Source organism: Pelodiscus sinensis, chromosome 2 (assembly GCF_052426305.1).
Source record: "Pelodiscus sinensis isolate ZL-2025 chromosome 2, ASM5242630v1, whole genome shotgun sequence".
Classification (NCBI taxonomy): domain Eukaryota; kingdom Metazoa; phylum Chordata; order Testudines; family Trionychidae; genus Pelodiscus; species Pelodiscus sinensis.
Window position 1 is genome coordinate 217,465,486 of NC_143053.1, and position 18,225 is coordinate 217,483,710.

The 18,225-nt window shown below is 43.4% G+C and overlaps 1 protein-coding gene across 3 annotated transcripts in view; it reads right to left on the minus strand.

Annotated features, from left to right (window-relative positions):
* CDK14 (cyclin dependent kinase 14) overlaps positions 1–18,225 on the minus strand; it is a 530,833-nt gene that overhangs the window by 234,495 nt on the left and 278,113 nt on the right. For all 3 annotated transcript variants that reach the window (XM_075922396.2, XM_014569231.3, XM_075922397.2), the window contains one exon: positions 3,436–3,559. In XM_075922396.2, the coding sequence (XP_075778511.2) occupies positions 3,436–3,559 (124 nt within the window). The remainder of the gene's footprint in view (positions 1–3,435; positions 3,560–18,225) is intronic.

Below are 18,225 nucleotides of genomic sequence, written 5' to 3' on the forward strand. Positions count from 1 at the left end.
TTTTATTTAACCCCTCCCTACAACCTAACAAAAATTCTTCTCAAATGAGAACTATATATGATTTATTTGTATTACAATCATGCCTAGGGGCTCTAGTAATAGACCAGGGTACTATTATACTAAGCACTGTACAAAGATAATGTGAAAGGTAATCCTTGCCCCATAGAGATCACCATCACCCTAATAAGTACAAAGCCTGAAGTTTGAAACTACAGCTGAGGTTTCCTATTGCAATGTCTAACATATGAAGTTAATTATTTTTGCAAGTGAGAAAAGTCTGTTTCACTCTTGTTGAACTCAAAATGGTAGAATGGAATCTCACAGTTTACAAACCGTCTCTTTTGGTCACACAGAATCAGTACAAAAGGAAAGTTAAGGTAGTAAAAGTCAGTAAACAGTTTTGGCCAAAAAAAACCCCCACACTTCTTAAAAATTCAGAAATGTCAGAAAGTTTCATTCAGCCAGAACAATATATTTATGGAGTTTTTTTCATTTTGTGAAGAAAAACAATAACCCAAGTTACTTTCCTAATATCCTTCAATCTCTATACATCTAACAGATATGGCAAAACCAGCAACTTCAACCAAGAAAATAAGTCACTTCAAACTACAGATATTCCATCAGAAAGCTAATGTATATTTCATTGCAAGCATAAATACCTAATGATTCCCCTGTGTTCCATGAACTTCTCTAAGAAATGGAATTTTATTCTGCAATATCCTGGAAGCAAAGTCTGATATATTTATTTAAAAAAGCATTTTGTTGTTCAAATCTTGTAGCAAGTATTTAAAAAATAGCAACAGAAAATGATAAGTAAGGCTATATGACTGGTTTCTGATATAATTTCTTTAAACTATGTCACAATCTACAGACTAATCAAATTTATGTGTATTGTGATATACACATGAAGCTCTATTATTTCCCTCCACAGAAAACATACACACAGCTGTTAATTACAGACAAAATCACCACTAAATTACTAATGAAATGGTCAATTAGCATGTAAGACACCCTCACAACTTTTGATAAATAGAATGGGAAGCCCAGAGTATAGGGTGAGCTTTAAAAAAAAGCACATCACAAGAAGCTAAAGGGCCACATTCTCATCTAGCATAAATTGATGTAATATCATTGAAGTGGATAGAGTTACACTGATTTTCATTAGCTGAAAATCTGGCCCACAGTAAGGTACTGAACTCCTCAAGCAGGGTTGCCAACCAGAGGGTTAGGGGGCAAAGAGGGTAATTTCCCCAAAACCAGGATTCCCTCTAAGCTGCATGGCTGTACACAAGAAATTGCATGTCTTCCCACCTTGCTCACAGAGCCACACAGCAGCACTCATCACCACTCGCTTTCCAGAAGGTGAGCAGTGGTGGTGGCAGCCTAGTGGGTTCTGGTGGGGCCATGTGGTGGCAGGCAGCTGCTCTGCCCCCTTTGCTCCAGCTGTCCCTGCTGGGGTAGCCTCACTGGCCCCAGTTCCAACTACAGCGGACGGGACACTGTGGCCTGGGTGGCGGGGCTGCATGGCAGGCAGCAGCTGCTTTGGTGGTCCAGGCTGGAATTGTATGGTGGGCAACGGCAGCAGCTCTGGCCCGGGCCAGGGATGCAGTGTGGCAGGCAGCAGCAGCAGCTCTGGCAACCAGGACTGGAGCCGCTACATGGCGGGAAGTGGCAGCAGCTGCCAGAGCCGGAACTGCCATATGACCCCAAAACTTATTTCCCAGCTCTCAGCTGCAGCACCGGCCAGGTGGGCAGCTGCTAGCCAGCAGCCCTAGCCCCCTCATCCCAGAAGCTGCCAGCCAGCCAGCTGAGAGTGTTGGGCAGCACAGCCCCAGCTCCCCCCTTGCTCACCGGCTGAAGGAGCCGGCAGCCCAGCCCCAGCTCTTCCTCCCATAAAAATCTGTGGGCTGGCCAGGGGTTGGGCAGCCCAGCATTCCTCCCTTCACACCAGCAAGCAGCTTCCGAGGGGGCTGGGCAGCCCAGTCCTGGGCCCACCCTCTGCAAGGAACTGCTGGATGTCAGTGATGGTGCACAAGACAAAACTCACTCTCCTCACGGATGGGGAATCTTAGAGGGAACAGCCCACGGCCCAGCTATTCAAAGGAGCCTGGGGCTCCTGGTTGTAGTTGCTGCTACTGGGGAAGCAGCAGTGGCTGAGCCATAGGTCCTTTAACACATGCCTCGAGTGCTGGGCCAAATGCTCAGGGTGGCTCTGAGGGCTGCAGAGAGGAAGTGGGCTGCAGTTTGGGTGGTGTTCCTGGCTCCACCCCTTCTGCCCAAGCCTCTGTTCCCCCCGGGAATGTGAAGCCAGGCTCTCCTCCCACCCACCCCAAAAAAGAAAAAAACCACCACCACCACCACCTTGCACTGGGGCCCATGGAGGCTGTCAGCTCCACTGTCCCCAAACACTTTGTCAACATTTGGAAGTTTACACTTTAAAAAAAAAGTTTTGGTTTATCAACTAAAAGATTTGGTGAACATGAGGAACTTATATTGGTATAACTAAGTTGCTTGGGGTATAGAAAATGCATACCCCTGAGCAACATAGTTATACCAACCTAGCCCCAGGTGTAGACAGCACTATGTCTACATATGGACTTCACCCTTCAACATAGCTACCTCTTTTCCAAGTACCTACACTGACAGGAGAAGTTCTCCTGTTAGCGTAGACACCATCTTTACTAAGCACTACAGCGGTGGAGCAACACGGCTGCATCTGCTTTACCCTAAGTATAGACAAACCACACAAAACTATTGGCATTTTTCACTTCCATGTTAGCACTATCCTTTAGAGGAAGAGGCCTTGCTACAATAACTGCTAAAATAGGAAGGTTTTCCGGGAAGAGTTGAGAAAGTACATCCTTCCAGAGAAGGGGTGAACAATGTCTCATACTTAGATCTTTTTACAAAGAGTCTCCCAACAAGGGATCAATAATAGATACTGAAATCAGTTATTATTTCAGAAGAAGCATTGTTTCGTCTAATAATCAAGAAGAATATCATTTCTTATTTTTTATTTCCTCAAGCCTCATTCAGTGGTCATTTCATGAAAATTAAATCCTGTTTCCAGACCTTTATGTCTCCAGAACTACACACAGAAATGACTGTCCATTAGACATGGACTCTGTGCCCTCAGGCTTTTTCTAAAGTTCTCTTTAAATTCTAAATCTTAAGTTATGGAGATAATGCAAACCGAGTTACTATCAGTGTTACCAACCCTTTCTAGTAGGATATGGACTATTTATTTATTTATTTATACTTTCTCCTTTTAATCAACTATTATGCTGACCATAATCAATTTCTTAGCTCTGGAGGAAAAATTACAATTATCTGCAATAAAGTAGGTGTGTCTAAAACAGGAGAAATCAATGAAAACCATCTGTCTGACATTCCCACAACATTATGAAATAGACTTTTAATGAACTGCTTTCCTACCAAAGTCTGCCAGCTTTAATTCCCCCGTGTCACTGATCAGAAGGTTCTGTGGTTTCAGGTCCCTGTGCAAAATGTAACGCTGGTGGATGTACGACAATCCTCGCAGCAACTGAAATAAAAATAACTGAAAAAGAGGGGGACAAAAAATTACTTCTGTTAATATTTGTATGCAATACATGGGATTTGTATTTTGTGGTAACCATTTCTCATGACTCCATCATCATACAATTACCCTCCCCTCTAATTCTTAAAACATGATTTCAAATGTAAAAATGAGAAATCTATTTTGCAGGAAACAATCGCTAATCCACAAACTCTACCACATCCCAAATTGAATTTACCTGATTCTAAAAAACAGAAGAACAATATTACAAGCACAAGGTTCAGTTTCTACCAAATTGCAATTATATTTCATTTATCCATATGGCCTTAGTGATTAGGCAATAGCCTGAAAGCAGATGGGTATCTGCCCTATTTCTAGGAAATTTTAATAGAGGGTGGTGATGGGAAAACAGGGCTAGTGAATGGGGGAGAGGATCTAAAAATAAAATATTAAGGATATAAACAATTTCTGCTTGTCCAAAAACTATCTGCACAGGTAGGGTTTCCTCCCAAAAGTTTGATAGGTGCCAGCTGCAGTTTTTTATTTCCCCACCTCCCCTTCATTGAAACTGAGGCTATTTTACACACAACAAATGGTCTTTAAGATAAGTAGCGTCAAATTCAACCTACCAATTTTCCTTTAAAATACATAATCTAAATTTTAAGGGAATAATACAGATTTTACAAGTGACTGAGTGTTTAGCTTTTCTTTTGTGCAATTGTGCAATCTGCTCTTATGGAACAGCTAGATGATTTTTTCCCCAAGATTTGCATGCCTATTCCAATAGGCATCTGCCACTAAAGAATGACAAATCTTACCCCTTATATTAACAAACATTTGTATTGTAGAGTATTGATTTCACAGAGGTTATTTATACGTGCACTTTTTAAGTGTACACAGGTCCTTCCTGATACTATAATGATTAGAATAAATATTCTGGTTCCCACAAGGAAATAGCACATTCCCCTGTATTTTAGATGTGCGAGGTTAAGGCAAGGTCATGGAAGTATTATTCTTTACCTATTAGTCAAGTACCTGGCAAATAAAGATGCCCTCCTGCAAACTTTAGGGATCCATACCACAAACCAAAAGGTTTGAAAAAAGTCAACATTGGCACGTTAATACACACTAATTAGCTAGCAACACAGCCCTTACATTTAAAGACTATTCAAATGAGAAAACATAATAAATGAGGTTATGAAATCAGATTATAAAAGAGAATAAAGTCTGACATGAAAGGAACAGAAATGTCACGTTACTCAAGCTGAAAGAGATTTAATTACATTCCATTTTTTCTCCAAGTACAGACACAATATACTGCATGTTTTGCTATTTAGTCAGGGCACAAAGAGCCATATCAATCAGTTTCTTGCCCAGGTTCAGCTTAACAATGTGCTGAGGAAACATAAGAGCAGTATACTCTAAAAAAAGGATTAAAGTGAGAACTAACATACAAATTCCTTTGTGAATTATGGTTAGCGTGGAATTTATGGTACATGGAAACAATTTTTAGGGCAGGAAATAAAACTGACTTGTATTATGCCCTTAAAATTTAGATTATGTATTATCAAATGGCTTCTCAATAATTTTAATAGAATATAAAATTAAGCTAGTTTGCTCAATAATCCAAGAGATTTGACCACAAAGATGAATTTTAAGTACGCAAAGAAATCACAAGCATTTCAGATTATTAGAACACTGTAATACCAAGAATTCATATATAATATCTTAGGAAAACGGTCTTCAAGGCAATGAACTAAAATGCTCTTATGTGCTAAACCCAAGAAAGAAAACAAAGCAACAGAATTCCGCAATGAACTAAATTAAAGACTCTCTGAAGACAGAGTTAAAATAAAAACTCTAGCTTTATTCAGCCCTCAAAACCAGAATGTACCAGTTGTATCTCAGAAATCTGGCAGCACAGCTTCACCACATGCCTTAATGCCACAGGCCTTCTCCACCTCCTTCTGAACCCATCTGTACAAGATCCCTGCCCTGGGGAGTCAAAGCCCTAAGATGGAGTTAGTGTCACTTGGCTGACCATTAACTCCCTCCTACATTTCTGATCAGATATCAGCTAGGTTGGCAGGGCTATGCACCACTTATAAGGGTCATCCCACTGGTTTAACCCTCTCCTACTTGTAATATTCCCAATTCTAATGGTCATAGAGTCTCAACATGATGTGTTGTGGGAGACACTCTGAGGTAAAGTGGGTTTCCTCCTAGCTCTGCCAGGAGCTTTCACATTCTTCCATCCATGGAAGCAGAAGGGGACCCTAGATCTATGTGTTTCAGTTCTGCTGTTACGAAAAAGGTAAACAAATCAAGCTCTGTGGATGCTATTCACATTCCTGCTGCTGTCGGTGGCAAATATCTTATTGACTTCAATGGGTAGAGGGATCAAGCTGTGCACAGGGGGAAGAGGAGGGGCGGATTTTAGAAAGACAATGAGTGGGACTTGTCCTGACATGTTAATAAAACAAAACATGGTATAAAATAAACCAAGCCACAGGACTGTCAACTACCCTGTGATTATGAGACACTGACATCATGCTGTGCATACAGTGTATAATGAGCACAAACTAAGGTTTTGGTCATTTTGAAACACTGTAGTGGAGTGAAGGAGAGACAGAGAAGTGGCGAGAGAAGAACCGAAGTAAGCTCAGTTGAATTTATTTTTATGGTTTCAATGCCAGTCTTTGGAAAGGTCTAATGTCTCAATGATTGATAGTCTTTAAAACCACCCAGTTACAAAGTGTGAAAAGTGGCACTTGAGACCTTTCCTTATTTAATACAGCCATGAAAAAGCACATTTTTGCCATACTAATTACACCGTCTGGACTTTAATCAGAGTAGTTGTTTTCCAAGAGGGGGCTGCATGCCGGTCGCATTAATTCAGGGATATTAAAAGGCATTAGCCATGTTTAAACTATAAGGAGACACACAGACAAAACTAGATCTCTGCTCTCAATCTAAGACCTGGACTATTCTCCCCAGTGCTGACACACAAGGCCTGAAACAATGATCACAGAAGACAATGGGAAGATTTTCATAGATTTCAATGGTTTGCATCCAGCTACCACAGCCCAGCTTTCAGAACCCACAGAGGAAGTTTACTGGATCTAGGTTACATGCTTGTGAAAAGGGTAGAGGCTAGACAGGCAGACGGGGAAGAAGTCTGCCTGTCTAGGGGGGGGGAGGGGACAGGAATGCAAATCATCCATCTCTAGGCCGGACAAGGTAGTGTAACATGAGGCTTCATTACTTTTTCCACAGGCCATCTATTGGGAGGTTGATCCCCTAAGTAGAGTAGGGCCTTGGAATGCCTTAAGAGACTGCCAGATGCCAGAGCTTGTGCAGATGGATTTGCAGATTTACAAGCTAGCCTCGCAATCTTTCTGTGGGAACAAGAGGCCTTTCCTCCAGAGAAGATAACATGGAGGAATTTCTGAACGATTTCTCACATCAAAGCCCCCTTTTGTATTTTATTCCATGAGGGATGATTTGGCCTTAAGCATGTAAGGAGAGCAATGTAGAAGCTTTCGTTCTAAAGAACACACAGAGTAATCCAAATCCTGGCTCCACTTTATACACAGCATGGGCATTCACATGGAGCTGTGCAGCTAAGATGGATCCTACACTCAAAGGGACAAAGATAAGCACCAGGGTGGCCAAACCAGAGCTCTTTTACAATTCAACAATGGCTCACAGAGCCCTCCCCCCACACTCCTATTCTCAGCCTGCCAAATTGTTTGGGGGACCTCTGAGCTTCTACCCTGTACCAGAGAGGAGGGATAGGGGCTTCTGCCCACAAGGAAGAGAAGTTTCAGGGCTTCAGCACCATGGCAGGTGCCTGATAGCACTTACAGTTTCAGTGAGAGCAGGGGCTAAAACCATGATTCCTGGCAAGCATGCCTCTGGAACAAAAACCCTAAGCTAGTGGCTCTCAAAGTACAGTCCGCAGATGACTAGTGGTCTGTTGCCATCTTACAAGTGGTCCGTGGGAAGGATGCCCCAAAATGGCATAGCTCTAACCGCCACCCCATGGGCCGGGGCCTGGCTGCTCGCTCTCCCTGCCAGCCTGGGGCACACGCAGTGTTCTCTCAACAGCATCTAACCTAGCGATGTTCAATTTAGATTAACTGGCTAATCGAACAGTCAATGCAATTTGCATGGACTATTTGATTAGTTGATAAGCACACCTCCACCTTCGAAGTGCTGCAGGGAGCACGGGGCCAGCGGGGAACTCAAGCAGTCCCACACGGATCCCCTGCTCCGTGCAGTGTTTCAAAGCGGCAGCACTGCATGCAGCCCGGGATCATCTGGGAGTCCAGTCCCCAGCTGGCCCTTGGCTGCACATAGTGTTTCAAAGTGGCAGACCCCAGGCTTCACGTGGCGAGGCCACTTTGAAGCATCCTCTTCTCTCCCCCCGGCTTGCTGCCTCTTTCAGATAGAGGCAGCGGGGGGGGGGGGGGGGGGCAGGGGCGAGGAACTAGTCGATAAACATTTGCTTATCGGATAATCGTTCACATCCCTAATCCCAACCACTCCAACACCCCTCGTTACTGGCTAGAGGTCACACTGCAGCATTCCCAGAATTCCAGAGTAGTGCGTGCCACCTCCTGGCAAGCCCCACTACCTCCTGCCCTACCACCATGCAACCCCTTCTCCCACCTCTCCCTGTGGGACTGCCTCTGGCGTGCGGGGCTCCCAGTCCAGCCATGCGACCTCCTTCTCCATCTACAGATGGCAGGCCTCTTGTTCTTACAGTGGACACCGCCGCTGCTGCCAGAGGAAGGGAGGGGAGGGTCTGAGGCAAACCCTGGTAGAGCTGCTCCTGGATCTTGGGAGCCTTGGAGCTGCCACCTCAGCACCAGCAGGGGCCGTGCAATGCCCTGCTAGGACGCTGCAGGTCACATCTGGGCTCAGCAGGTACGCTCTTCGCATTGCCGCTCTCTTTTCCCTCGCCCCCACTCCCACCCCCAACCTCGCTGGGGGAACGGCAGCACTTGGAGCCACTTGCTCTGCCTCTCTGCAGGCCAGGTCTGGTGGGGAAGGTCGGAGATTTCTTCACCTCCTCCCCACCACTACCACATACCCATCGAGTGGGAAGTCGGGGCTGGTACTGCAGCCTCCCTGCTGTGGTGGGGGCTGAGTTCCCTCCCCTTCTCCACCATGCCGGGAGAACAGCAGCATGTTATCTGGAGGCTGTCCACAGCCAGGTAAGCATCCCCCTTCATCCCCAATCTCTCTCGCTCACTCCCCTCCCCCCTAGGGATGTAAGCAATTAATAGACTAGTCGACTAGTTGCTTCCTTCCCCTTGCTGCCTCTATCACAAGGTGACAGCTGGGGGATGGGGGGGGGCAGAGGAGAGTGAAGGGGGTGCTGGAGGGAGCCGGCTTAAATGCCCCAGCTCTCCCGCTGACATGCGGCGCTTCCACTGGGGCTCTTGTACATTTCAAAGCAGATGCGCCCCCTTGGAGCCTGGGGTGAGAGGGACTCCCTGCTGGCCCCGGGCTCCATGCAGTGTTTCAATATTGGAAATGCACAAGAGCCCCTGCTGAGGCTCTTGTACATTTCAAAGGCAGAACGCAGTAGTTCTTCTCGACTAATCAAATAGTCGATGGAAATACCATTGATTATTAATCAATCAAAATTTAACATTCCTACTCCCCACGCCAAGACTCCACACCACCAGCTTCCTCAGACACCCTCCTTTGCTTCTGCTCCGTTCCTCCTGGCCATAGAACCTACCCCCAGCCTGATCCTGAATCCTCCTCCCTTGCCAGACACCTACTCCCAGACTACTCCTGCATCCCCCTTCCTGGCCACACACTCTACCCTCCCTTGCTCCTGCACTCTCCCCCAGCCAGTCACCCTATTTCCAGCCTGCTTCTGCATCCTACCTCCCACCCAGACTATGCATCCTCTCCCCTTTCTGTACTCCATCTCCCTCCCAGATCCTGCACCCCCTCCCTAGCCCACCTGCTGGCAGCCCTGTCCCACTTAGTGAACCTCCAATCTTTGTCCCTACTCCAGAGCTTAAGGGAGGGGGTCCCATAAAATCCACTAACTGCAGAGCCCCAAAAAAGTAAATCTGGACTATGCAACACCCTGAACCTCAGTCTTCCCTGTCGCTTACCCCCAACTTGTAGGGCTGGAGCACCATAGGAGTGAAATGTCTCAGTTGGGGGCCACATCAATGAGGGCTGGGGGCTTTAGGAGGAGTTTTTTGGCTTCTCATGTGTGGTCCCCAACTGATTTTTCTATGAGTCAGTGGCCTCCAACCCAAAAAAGGTTGCCCATCCATGAAGAAAGCATTGAAACCTTTTGAGTGGGGGCATAAATTCATATTTTAACTTTTTTAAAATGAAGTTTGCTAAACTAACATGAGAACGTTAAAGTGCTTAATCTGTTTAATAATTTAAATTAAATCTTTCTCCCCAGCTGCAGCACTAGGCAAAATGGCTCCAGCGTAATTATGTAATTAACAGCAAGTTTCCATTAGCAACTGGTGGTTCACAGAAAGGTTTGAATTGAGCCAGGTGGTCCATAGGCCAGAAAGTCTGAGAACCACTGCCCTACGCCCTGCCATCCTGCTATAGAACTGGAGCCTCGAACTCTGGCTTGGAGTGTCAGTAAATTAGATGATCCCAGGATTAGAGTATAACTGGCTTATTGTGCAGATCCTTCGCAAAACATCTTGTCTTGATTCATATAGCAGCATTAGCAGAGTTGATGTAACACACACATGCTACTTTATTGTCCTTGAGACTAGAACACAGATGCTACTCATGTGATGCCTACCATAAAGTATAACTGTGTTGTATTACTTACTCATTAGAATTCTCCTTTGAGTATTCAACATGAATCGATACCACATTTCTTCTTAATAGGCCATCAAATCTAAAAATACCAGTAATGAAACCTAAGATACCTCATATTTGAAACAGCCTATTCTACCACCATTCTGAGGATTCTGTAACCTCAGATGGATTTTTGGTTAATTGTGTGGGGAGGAGGGGAAAGGCAAGAGTGAGCAACATGCACAATACAGCCATATAGCTAGTAAAATAAACATGAACACATTAGTCCTTTTATAAAAAATAAAGCCTTAATGTTTAAAAAAATCTATTTGATCATGTGCACTGCCTTGTAGCAATAATGACAAATGTCTTTGTGTGACCTCTGGTACTAGCATGTCCAAAGCTGATCAAATGCAATCTCTTTTATTACTATAAGGTTTGTTATTCTTTTTTCTCCCCCACTATGATGATAACCATGAGAGAAAATGTACCATTTCATTTCTAACAGTATCCTGGAGATGTATTGTGCTTTTTTAGGTCAAAGCTTTGTAGGCTCTCTCATCTCAACAGTCAGGAGAAGAAACTTTAAGAATGAAGTGACTTGACATGAACTTGTATCCCAAAGAACAAAGGATCTTATCTTACTAAAAATATTAACTAGTTGAATTAGCATGATCTCTACGATAATAATAAGCTTTATTCCTGTAAAAGCTGATCCTGTCTTAATTTCCAAGAACTTATTGGACAGACTTGTCTAAAAAGCAGGGTTTAAAAACACACTTACCAAAACCATATTCTTAGAGGCTTAGAGCCTGCTCTTGCATTCCTTACACCCAAAAAAGTACCACTGAAGTCAATTTCACACAGAAATATTCAATGATGTAGCAGCCATTGGAATAAAAATCTCATTCAGATTCTAAAATATATATAGAAATGTATAGTTCTGTAGCAGAACTGTAGTGAAAACAGCTCAGAAAGTATTAACTAGCAAAGTTCTAGATTTGCTTTTTTCCCCCCTCATCAGTGCATCTCCCCAGTACACACTAAAGTCATTTTTTAATAAGGGACATTGTGCATAATAAATTGAGCTTGATGATAACTCCTTTCCGATCAAGTTAATATAATGTGGTGACTTAGCAGCTGATGTTCAATATGTGAAAAATTCGTTTCATTTCCTTTTCCAAAACCACTGAGATTAAAAACTCTCCCTTCTACCTCATTGATGCATTTGCATGCTAAAATAGTTCAAGAGTGACTCATATTGTAATACAGCAGTTCTAAGATTACTTTGTCTAAGGATGTATTGTGTTCTTTTTTGATGGTATTTTTTATTTTAAATGAAGTATAAATGTATAAAAATGTATCAGTGAAGTATTTTCTGTATATTTCTCCAATCTGACAACATACTGTATTTCTTAGTACATTAATAAAGGTTTTGCATTTAAAGTTCACATTTGTGCATGGTATCAAATCATTACTGTGTAAATGGCAAAGCTAATAGAAAGAGTGAAATCCTGATGACATAGTTAATGTCTGATCACTAGAAAGTCTCATTTAAAAATCAATTCTCAGTGCCATTTGTAAGAGACTACCTTAATTTGGCATGACATTAGTCTGTCTGTTGTACACCTGCTTGTTCTCTGAATGAGGAATGAAACACTAGCAACTTCAACCGTATTAAACTATACATCTTCCTGTTTAGCATATCTATTAACACTTTTAAAATTTACACCAACAGCAACCACTAGATTTAATGGAATATGGTAGATATTTCAGAAGTAATGCACTCGTTTTAACTGTTCCAAAACCTGATCTGAGGAAAAGCTATAGAAAAGCAACGACACAGATATTTAAATATAAAAACTTTTCAGCTAAACTATGACGACTCAATAGGATGAAACAGACAACACATTCTCATCTAGATGCATGAGGCAAACCCATCATTGCCTTACACGTTCTCATGGTTTAGCCATCTAAATGCCTGTGCATCTAGCTCAGGGTGGGCAAGAGGCTGCCAGTGGGATGGATTCGGCCCACGGCTGCCTCACTGGGACCCTTAAGCATGGCGCAGAAGCAGCTGCTTTAAATGTGGCTGCTCTATTCTGGGAGCAAGGAGGGAGGCTTTGTGCTCTGCTCTGCCCCTCAGCAAAATCTCTCAGCTCCCATTGGCCAATTTCCGACCAAGAGCAGCTGAGATATTTTGCTGGCAGCAGGGGTAGCCAATGACTCCTCCTTCCTCCTTCCCCACCACTCCTTCACCCTGCCCAGAGCAGAGTCATGTGCAGCATCTTGTGACTGCAGCCTTCAGGTTCGTGCAGGGGTGCTGACTAGAAGCTGCCTAGGTAAGTGCACTGTCTGGCACTCTCATTCTCTTCCCTCTCCACTTCAACTACCTGCCCCAGGCCACCACCCAAACTCCTCGTATCCCTCTCCCCCAAGTTACAACTCCCTCCCAGACCCTACACCACCTCCTTCAACCTTTCCCCAGGCCAGAATCCTCTCCGACACCCACACCCCCTCCCTGACCCTATTCCCCTGCCCCAAGCCATCACCCAAACCCTCTGCACCCCCTTCACCCAGGTCACAACTCCCTCCCTGACCTGCACCACCTCCTAGAGCAAATCCAGTTGTATCTTAGGGCTTGGTTGTATACAATAGATTGAGAAATCTGTCTGGGATGGAAGTTAGAGGCATGAAGGTAAGTGTAGGGGGTTGGTAAGTTTCCAGTATAAGGTGGAAATGTGTCCATCATTTAATTTTACTGTAGTGACAAGGAAGTGGATTTCTCGTGTTGACTGGTCTAATCTGAGGTTGATGGAGGGGTGGAAGTTGCTCATATCCTTGTGAAATTCTTCAGGGGTCTCTTTCCCATGGGTCCATATGATGAAGATGTCATCGAAGTAGTGTAAGTAGAGTAAGGGTGTTGGGGGCGAGAGCTCATGAAATGTTGTTCAAGGTCAGCCATAAAGATGTTGGCATATTGTGGTGATGCTGACTTGAAGATACAAATTATCTCCGGATCAGAAGTAGTTGTGGGTGAGGACAAAGTAGCAGAGCTCTAATCAGGTGTGTAATCAGGTGCCCAGTTTTGCTCCAATCCCAGAGACAAACACCTACAAGCTCTATATAGAGCATTCTTAAAACTGAAATACCCACCGGGAGAAGTAAAAAAAAAAGATCGACAGAGCCAAAAAAGTACCGAGACATGAACTACTTCAAAATAGATCCAAAAGAGAAAACAACTGAATTCCACTTGCTACACTTCCTACAGTCTACAACCTAAACCCCTCCAATGCATTATCAACAATCTACAACTTATTCTGGAAAATGACTCCTCACTCTCAGAGCCTTTGGAGGGAAAGGCCAATTCTTGCTTACAGACAATCCCCAAACCTCAAACAAATTCTTTCCAGTAACCAGGCAACTCACCTCCATCATAATCATCCAGGAACCCACCGCTGATTGCAACTCTGCCCACACATCTACACAAGCGATTTCATCACTGGACCCAGCCACATCAGCCACCAAATCAGAGGCTCATTTAACTGCACATTCACTAATGCGATCTATGCCATCAACGCCCCACTGCAATGTATATTGGCCAAACTGGATAATCTCTACGGCCATCGGGGTGTTTTTTTATCTCAACAAAAAGCAGCGGTGGGTCTTTTTTTTTTTAAAAAAAAGATCGACAAATTGTGAGGCAACCCTAGAGATTCTGTGGCCAAATAAAATTGGGAAACACTGCTCTAAGGGAAAGACTTAATAGACAAATCAGATATCTGAAAAGGCAACACACAAAAATATGTTGGAGAACGCATGAATCTTCCCAGACATTCATTAATGGATCTCCAAGTTGCCTTTCTGTTTCAGACCAATTCCACAAGCCAAATACACAAAGAAGGGTTGGAACATAACTTCATTCACAAGTTTAATTCTTATGCAAATGGTATGAATGGGATATCTGATGGCTTGCACATTATCTTCCACATCTTAATTCCTGGAGGTGAATGCCTGGCTGCGAAGATGGTGTCGCCAGGAGGGATTCGGCTTCCTTGATCACGGGGTGCTCTTCCAGGAAGGACTGCTTGGCGGAGATGGAGTTCACCTTTCCAGGAGCGGGAAGGCCTTGTTTGGACACAGACTGGCTAACCTTGTGAGGAGGGCTTTAAACTAGGTTCGACGGGGACAGGTGAGCAAAGCCCACATGTAAGTGCTGAATGTGCGGGACTGGGAGATGGGTTGGAAATGGGGGCGACTACGGCCTATAATGGCAAGGAGAAAGGAGGGTCAGGGCACAACAGGGAGGCAAGATCAAATCAGTATCTTAGATGCCTATATACAAATGCAAGAAGTATGGGTAATAAGCAGGAAGAACTGGAATTGCTAACCAATAAATACAACTATGATATCATTGGTATTACAGAAACCTGGTGGGATGGGACGCATGATTGGAATGTTGGTATGGAAGGGTACGGCTTGCTCAGGAAGGACAGACAGGGAAAAAAGGGAGGAGGGGTTGCCTTGTATATTAAAAATGTACACACTTGGACTGAAGTGGAGATGAACGTAGGAGATAGCTGTGTAGAGAGTCTCTGGGTTAAGCTAAAAGGGGTAAAAAACGAGGATGATATCATGCTAGGAGTCTACTACAGGCCACCTAGCCAGGTGGAAGAGGTGGATGAGGCCTTTTTTAAACAATTAACAAAACTATCCAAAGCCCAAGATTTGGTGGTGATGGGGGACTTCAACTATCCAGACATATGTTGGGAAACTAACACAGCGGGGCACAGGCTATCCAATAAGTTTCTGGACTGCATTGGAGACAACTTTCTGTTTCAGAAGGTTGAAAAAGCTACCAGAGGAGAAGCTGTAATGGATTTGGTTTTAACAAATAGGGAGGAACTAGTTGAGAACTTGAAAGTGGAAGACAGTATAGGGGACAGTGATCATGAAATAATATAGTTCATGATCTTAAGGAAAGGTAGAAGGGAGACCAGCACAATTGAGGTAATGGATTTCAGGAAGGCAGATTTTGATAAGCTCAGAGAACTTGTAGGTAAGGTCCCATGGGAAGCAAGACTGAAGGGAAAAACAACTGAGGAGAGTTGGAAGTATTTCAAAGGGACGTTGTTAAGGGCCCAAAAGCAAACAATTCCGCTGTGTAGGAAAGATAGAAAATATGGCAAAAGACCAGCTTGGCTTAACAAGGAGATCTTGCATGATCTCAAAATAAAAAAGGAGTCATATAAAAAATGGAAACTAGGACAACTAACAAAGGAGGAATATAGGCAAGCAACACGGGAATGCAGGGGCAAGATTAGAAAGGCAAAGGCACAAAATGAGATCAAACTAGCTACAGGCATAAAGGGAAACAAGAAGACCTTTTATAAATACATTAGAAGCAAGAGGAAGACCAAGGACAGGGTAGGCCCACTGCTTAGTGAGGAGGGAGAAGCAGTAACAGGAAACTTGGAAATGGCAGAGGTGCTTAATGACTTCTTTGTTTCGGTCTTCACCGAGAAGTCTGGAGATGTGCCTAACGTAGTGAATACAAGCAGAGAGAGGGTAAGTTTAGAAGATAGGATACACAAAGAACAAGTTAAAAATCACTTAGGAAAGTTAGATGTCAGCAAGTCACCAGGTCCTGATGAAATGCATCCCAGGATACTCAAGGAGCTGATAGAGGAGGTATCTGAGCCTTTAGCTATGATTTTTGAAAAATCATGGCAGACAGGGGAGATTCCAGAAGACTGGAAAAGGGCAAATATTGTGCCCATCTATAAAAAGGGGAATAAGAACAACCCAGGAAACTACAGACCGGTCAGTTTAACGTCTGTCCCAGGGAAGATAATGGAGCAGGTAATTAAGGAAATCATATGCAAACACTTGGAAGGTAATAAAGTGATAGGGAATAGCCAGCATGGGTTTGTGAAGAACAAGTCATGCCAAACTAATCTGATAGCTTTCTTTGATAGGATAACGAGCCTTGTGGATAAGGGAGAAGCGGTGGATGTCATATACCTAGACTTTAGTAAGGCATTTGATACGGTCTCGCATGATATTCTTATTGATAAACTAGGCAAATATAACTTAGATAGGGCCACGATAAGGTGGGTGCATAATTGGCTGGATAACCGTAGTCAGAGAGTTGTTGTTAACGGTGGTAAATCCTGCTGGAAAGGGATAACAAGTGGAGTTCCGCAAGGGTCTGTTTTGGGACCCGTACTGTTCAATATCTTCATCAATGATGTAGATATTGGGATAGAGAGTACGCTTATTAAGTTTGCAGATGATACCAAACTGGGTGGGGTTGCAACTTCTTTGGAGGATAGGAACATAATTCAAAATGACCTTAGCAAGTTAGCGAAATGGTCAGAGGTAAACAGGATGAGGTTTAATAAAGAGAAATGCAAAGTGCTCCACTTAGGAAGGAACAATCAGTTAAATACATACAAGATGGGAAGCGACTGTCTAGGAAGGAGCATGGCGGAAAGAGATCTAGGGGTCATAGTGGACCACAAGTTGAATATGAGTCAACAGTGTGATGCTGTTGCCAAAAAAGTAAATATGATTCTAGGTTGTATCAACAGGTGTGTTGTAAGCAAAACTCGTGAAGTCATTCTGCCGCTCTACTCTGTACTAGTTAGGCCTCAGCTGGAGTACTGTGTCCAGTTCTGGGCGCCACATTTCAAGAAAGATGTGGAGAAATTGGAAAGGGTACAGAGAAGAGTGACAAGAATGATTAAAGGTCTAGAGAACATGACCTATGAAGCCAGGCTTCATGAACTGGGCTTGTTTAGTTTGGAAAAAAGAAGATTAAGGGGGGACATGATAGCAGTTTTCAAATATCTAAAAGGGTGTCACAAGGAGGAAGGAGAAAATTTGTTCCACTTGGTTTCTGAGGACAGGACAAGGAGTAATGGGCTTAAAGTGCAGCAAGGGAGGTTTAGATTGGACATTAGGAAAAAATTCCTAACTGTCAGGGTGGTCAAATATTGGAATAAATTGCCAAGGGAGGTGGTGGAATCTCCCTCTCTGGAGATATTTAAGAACAGGTTAGATAGACATCTGTCAGGGATGGTGTAGACGGAGTTTGGTCCTGCCTTGAGGACGGGGGGCTGGACTCGATGACCTCTTGAGGTCCCTTCCAGTCCTATTATTCTATGATTAATCATATTCTATGATTAATTACTTAACCAAACAAACAATGAAGATGCTAATGGTTCTTGATGTCTGTGTAGAATCTGGTGTTGGTCATCTTCCTTTCCAAGTGCAAACTAATGATTCTTATCAGCCTCTTGTAACTATTTAGTCCCATAAGGTACCAATACATTATTTGTTGTTTTTTAAGTTTGTCCTGTTACAAACTCGGCTACACCTTTGAAGCTTATCTACTCATGGTATCATTTTTTCTTCCTCCCCTCCATTTTTTTCCTTCTCCCCCATCCTTCCTCCTTTCCTCATTTATTCTTGGATCTGCACTTCCAACACTCCTGTCATCTGAAGAAGTGGGTTGTGCCCACAAAAGCTCGAGATACCATTTACATGTTTTGTTAGTCTTTAAGGGGCTACTAGACTATTTGTTTTTTAAGTTTTTCCTGGTAAATTTTAGTCATTAATACATATTTTAACTCAGTATGATTAACCAGTGGCAGTTTAACAACAGCCACTAGGTTAAGCTGCTTTATTAGCATATTTTCAGATGTCATATTTCAAAGATAAGCAGCCACATTTGATTCAGGAGAGTTTAACTTACTCCTGTGTTCTAAATGCTTCTCTGTGTTTTATGCTCCAGATTATGCTAAAAAGAGAAATCAGTTCAGTTATGCCTTTTGCAAACATAAATATTTATAGGACAAATACCCTCAGGCTTTGAC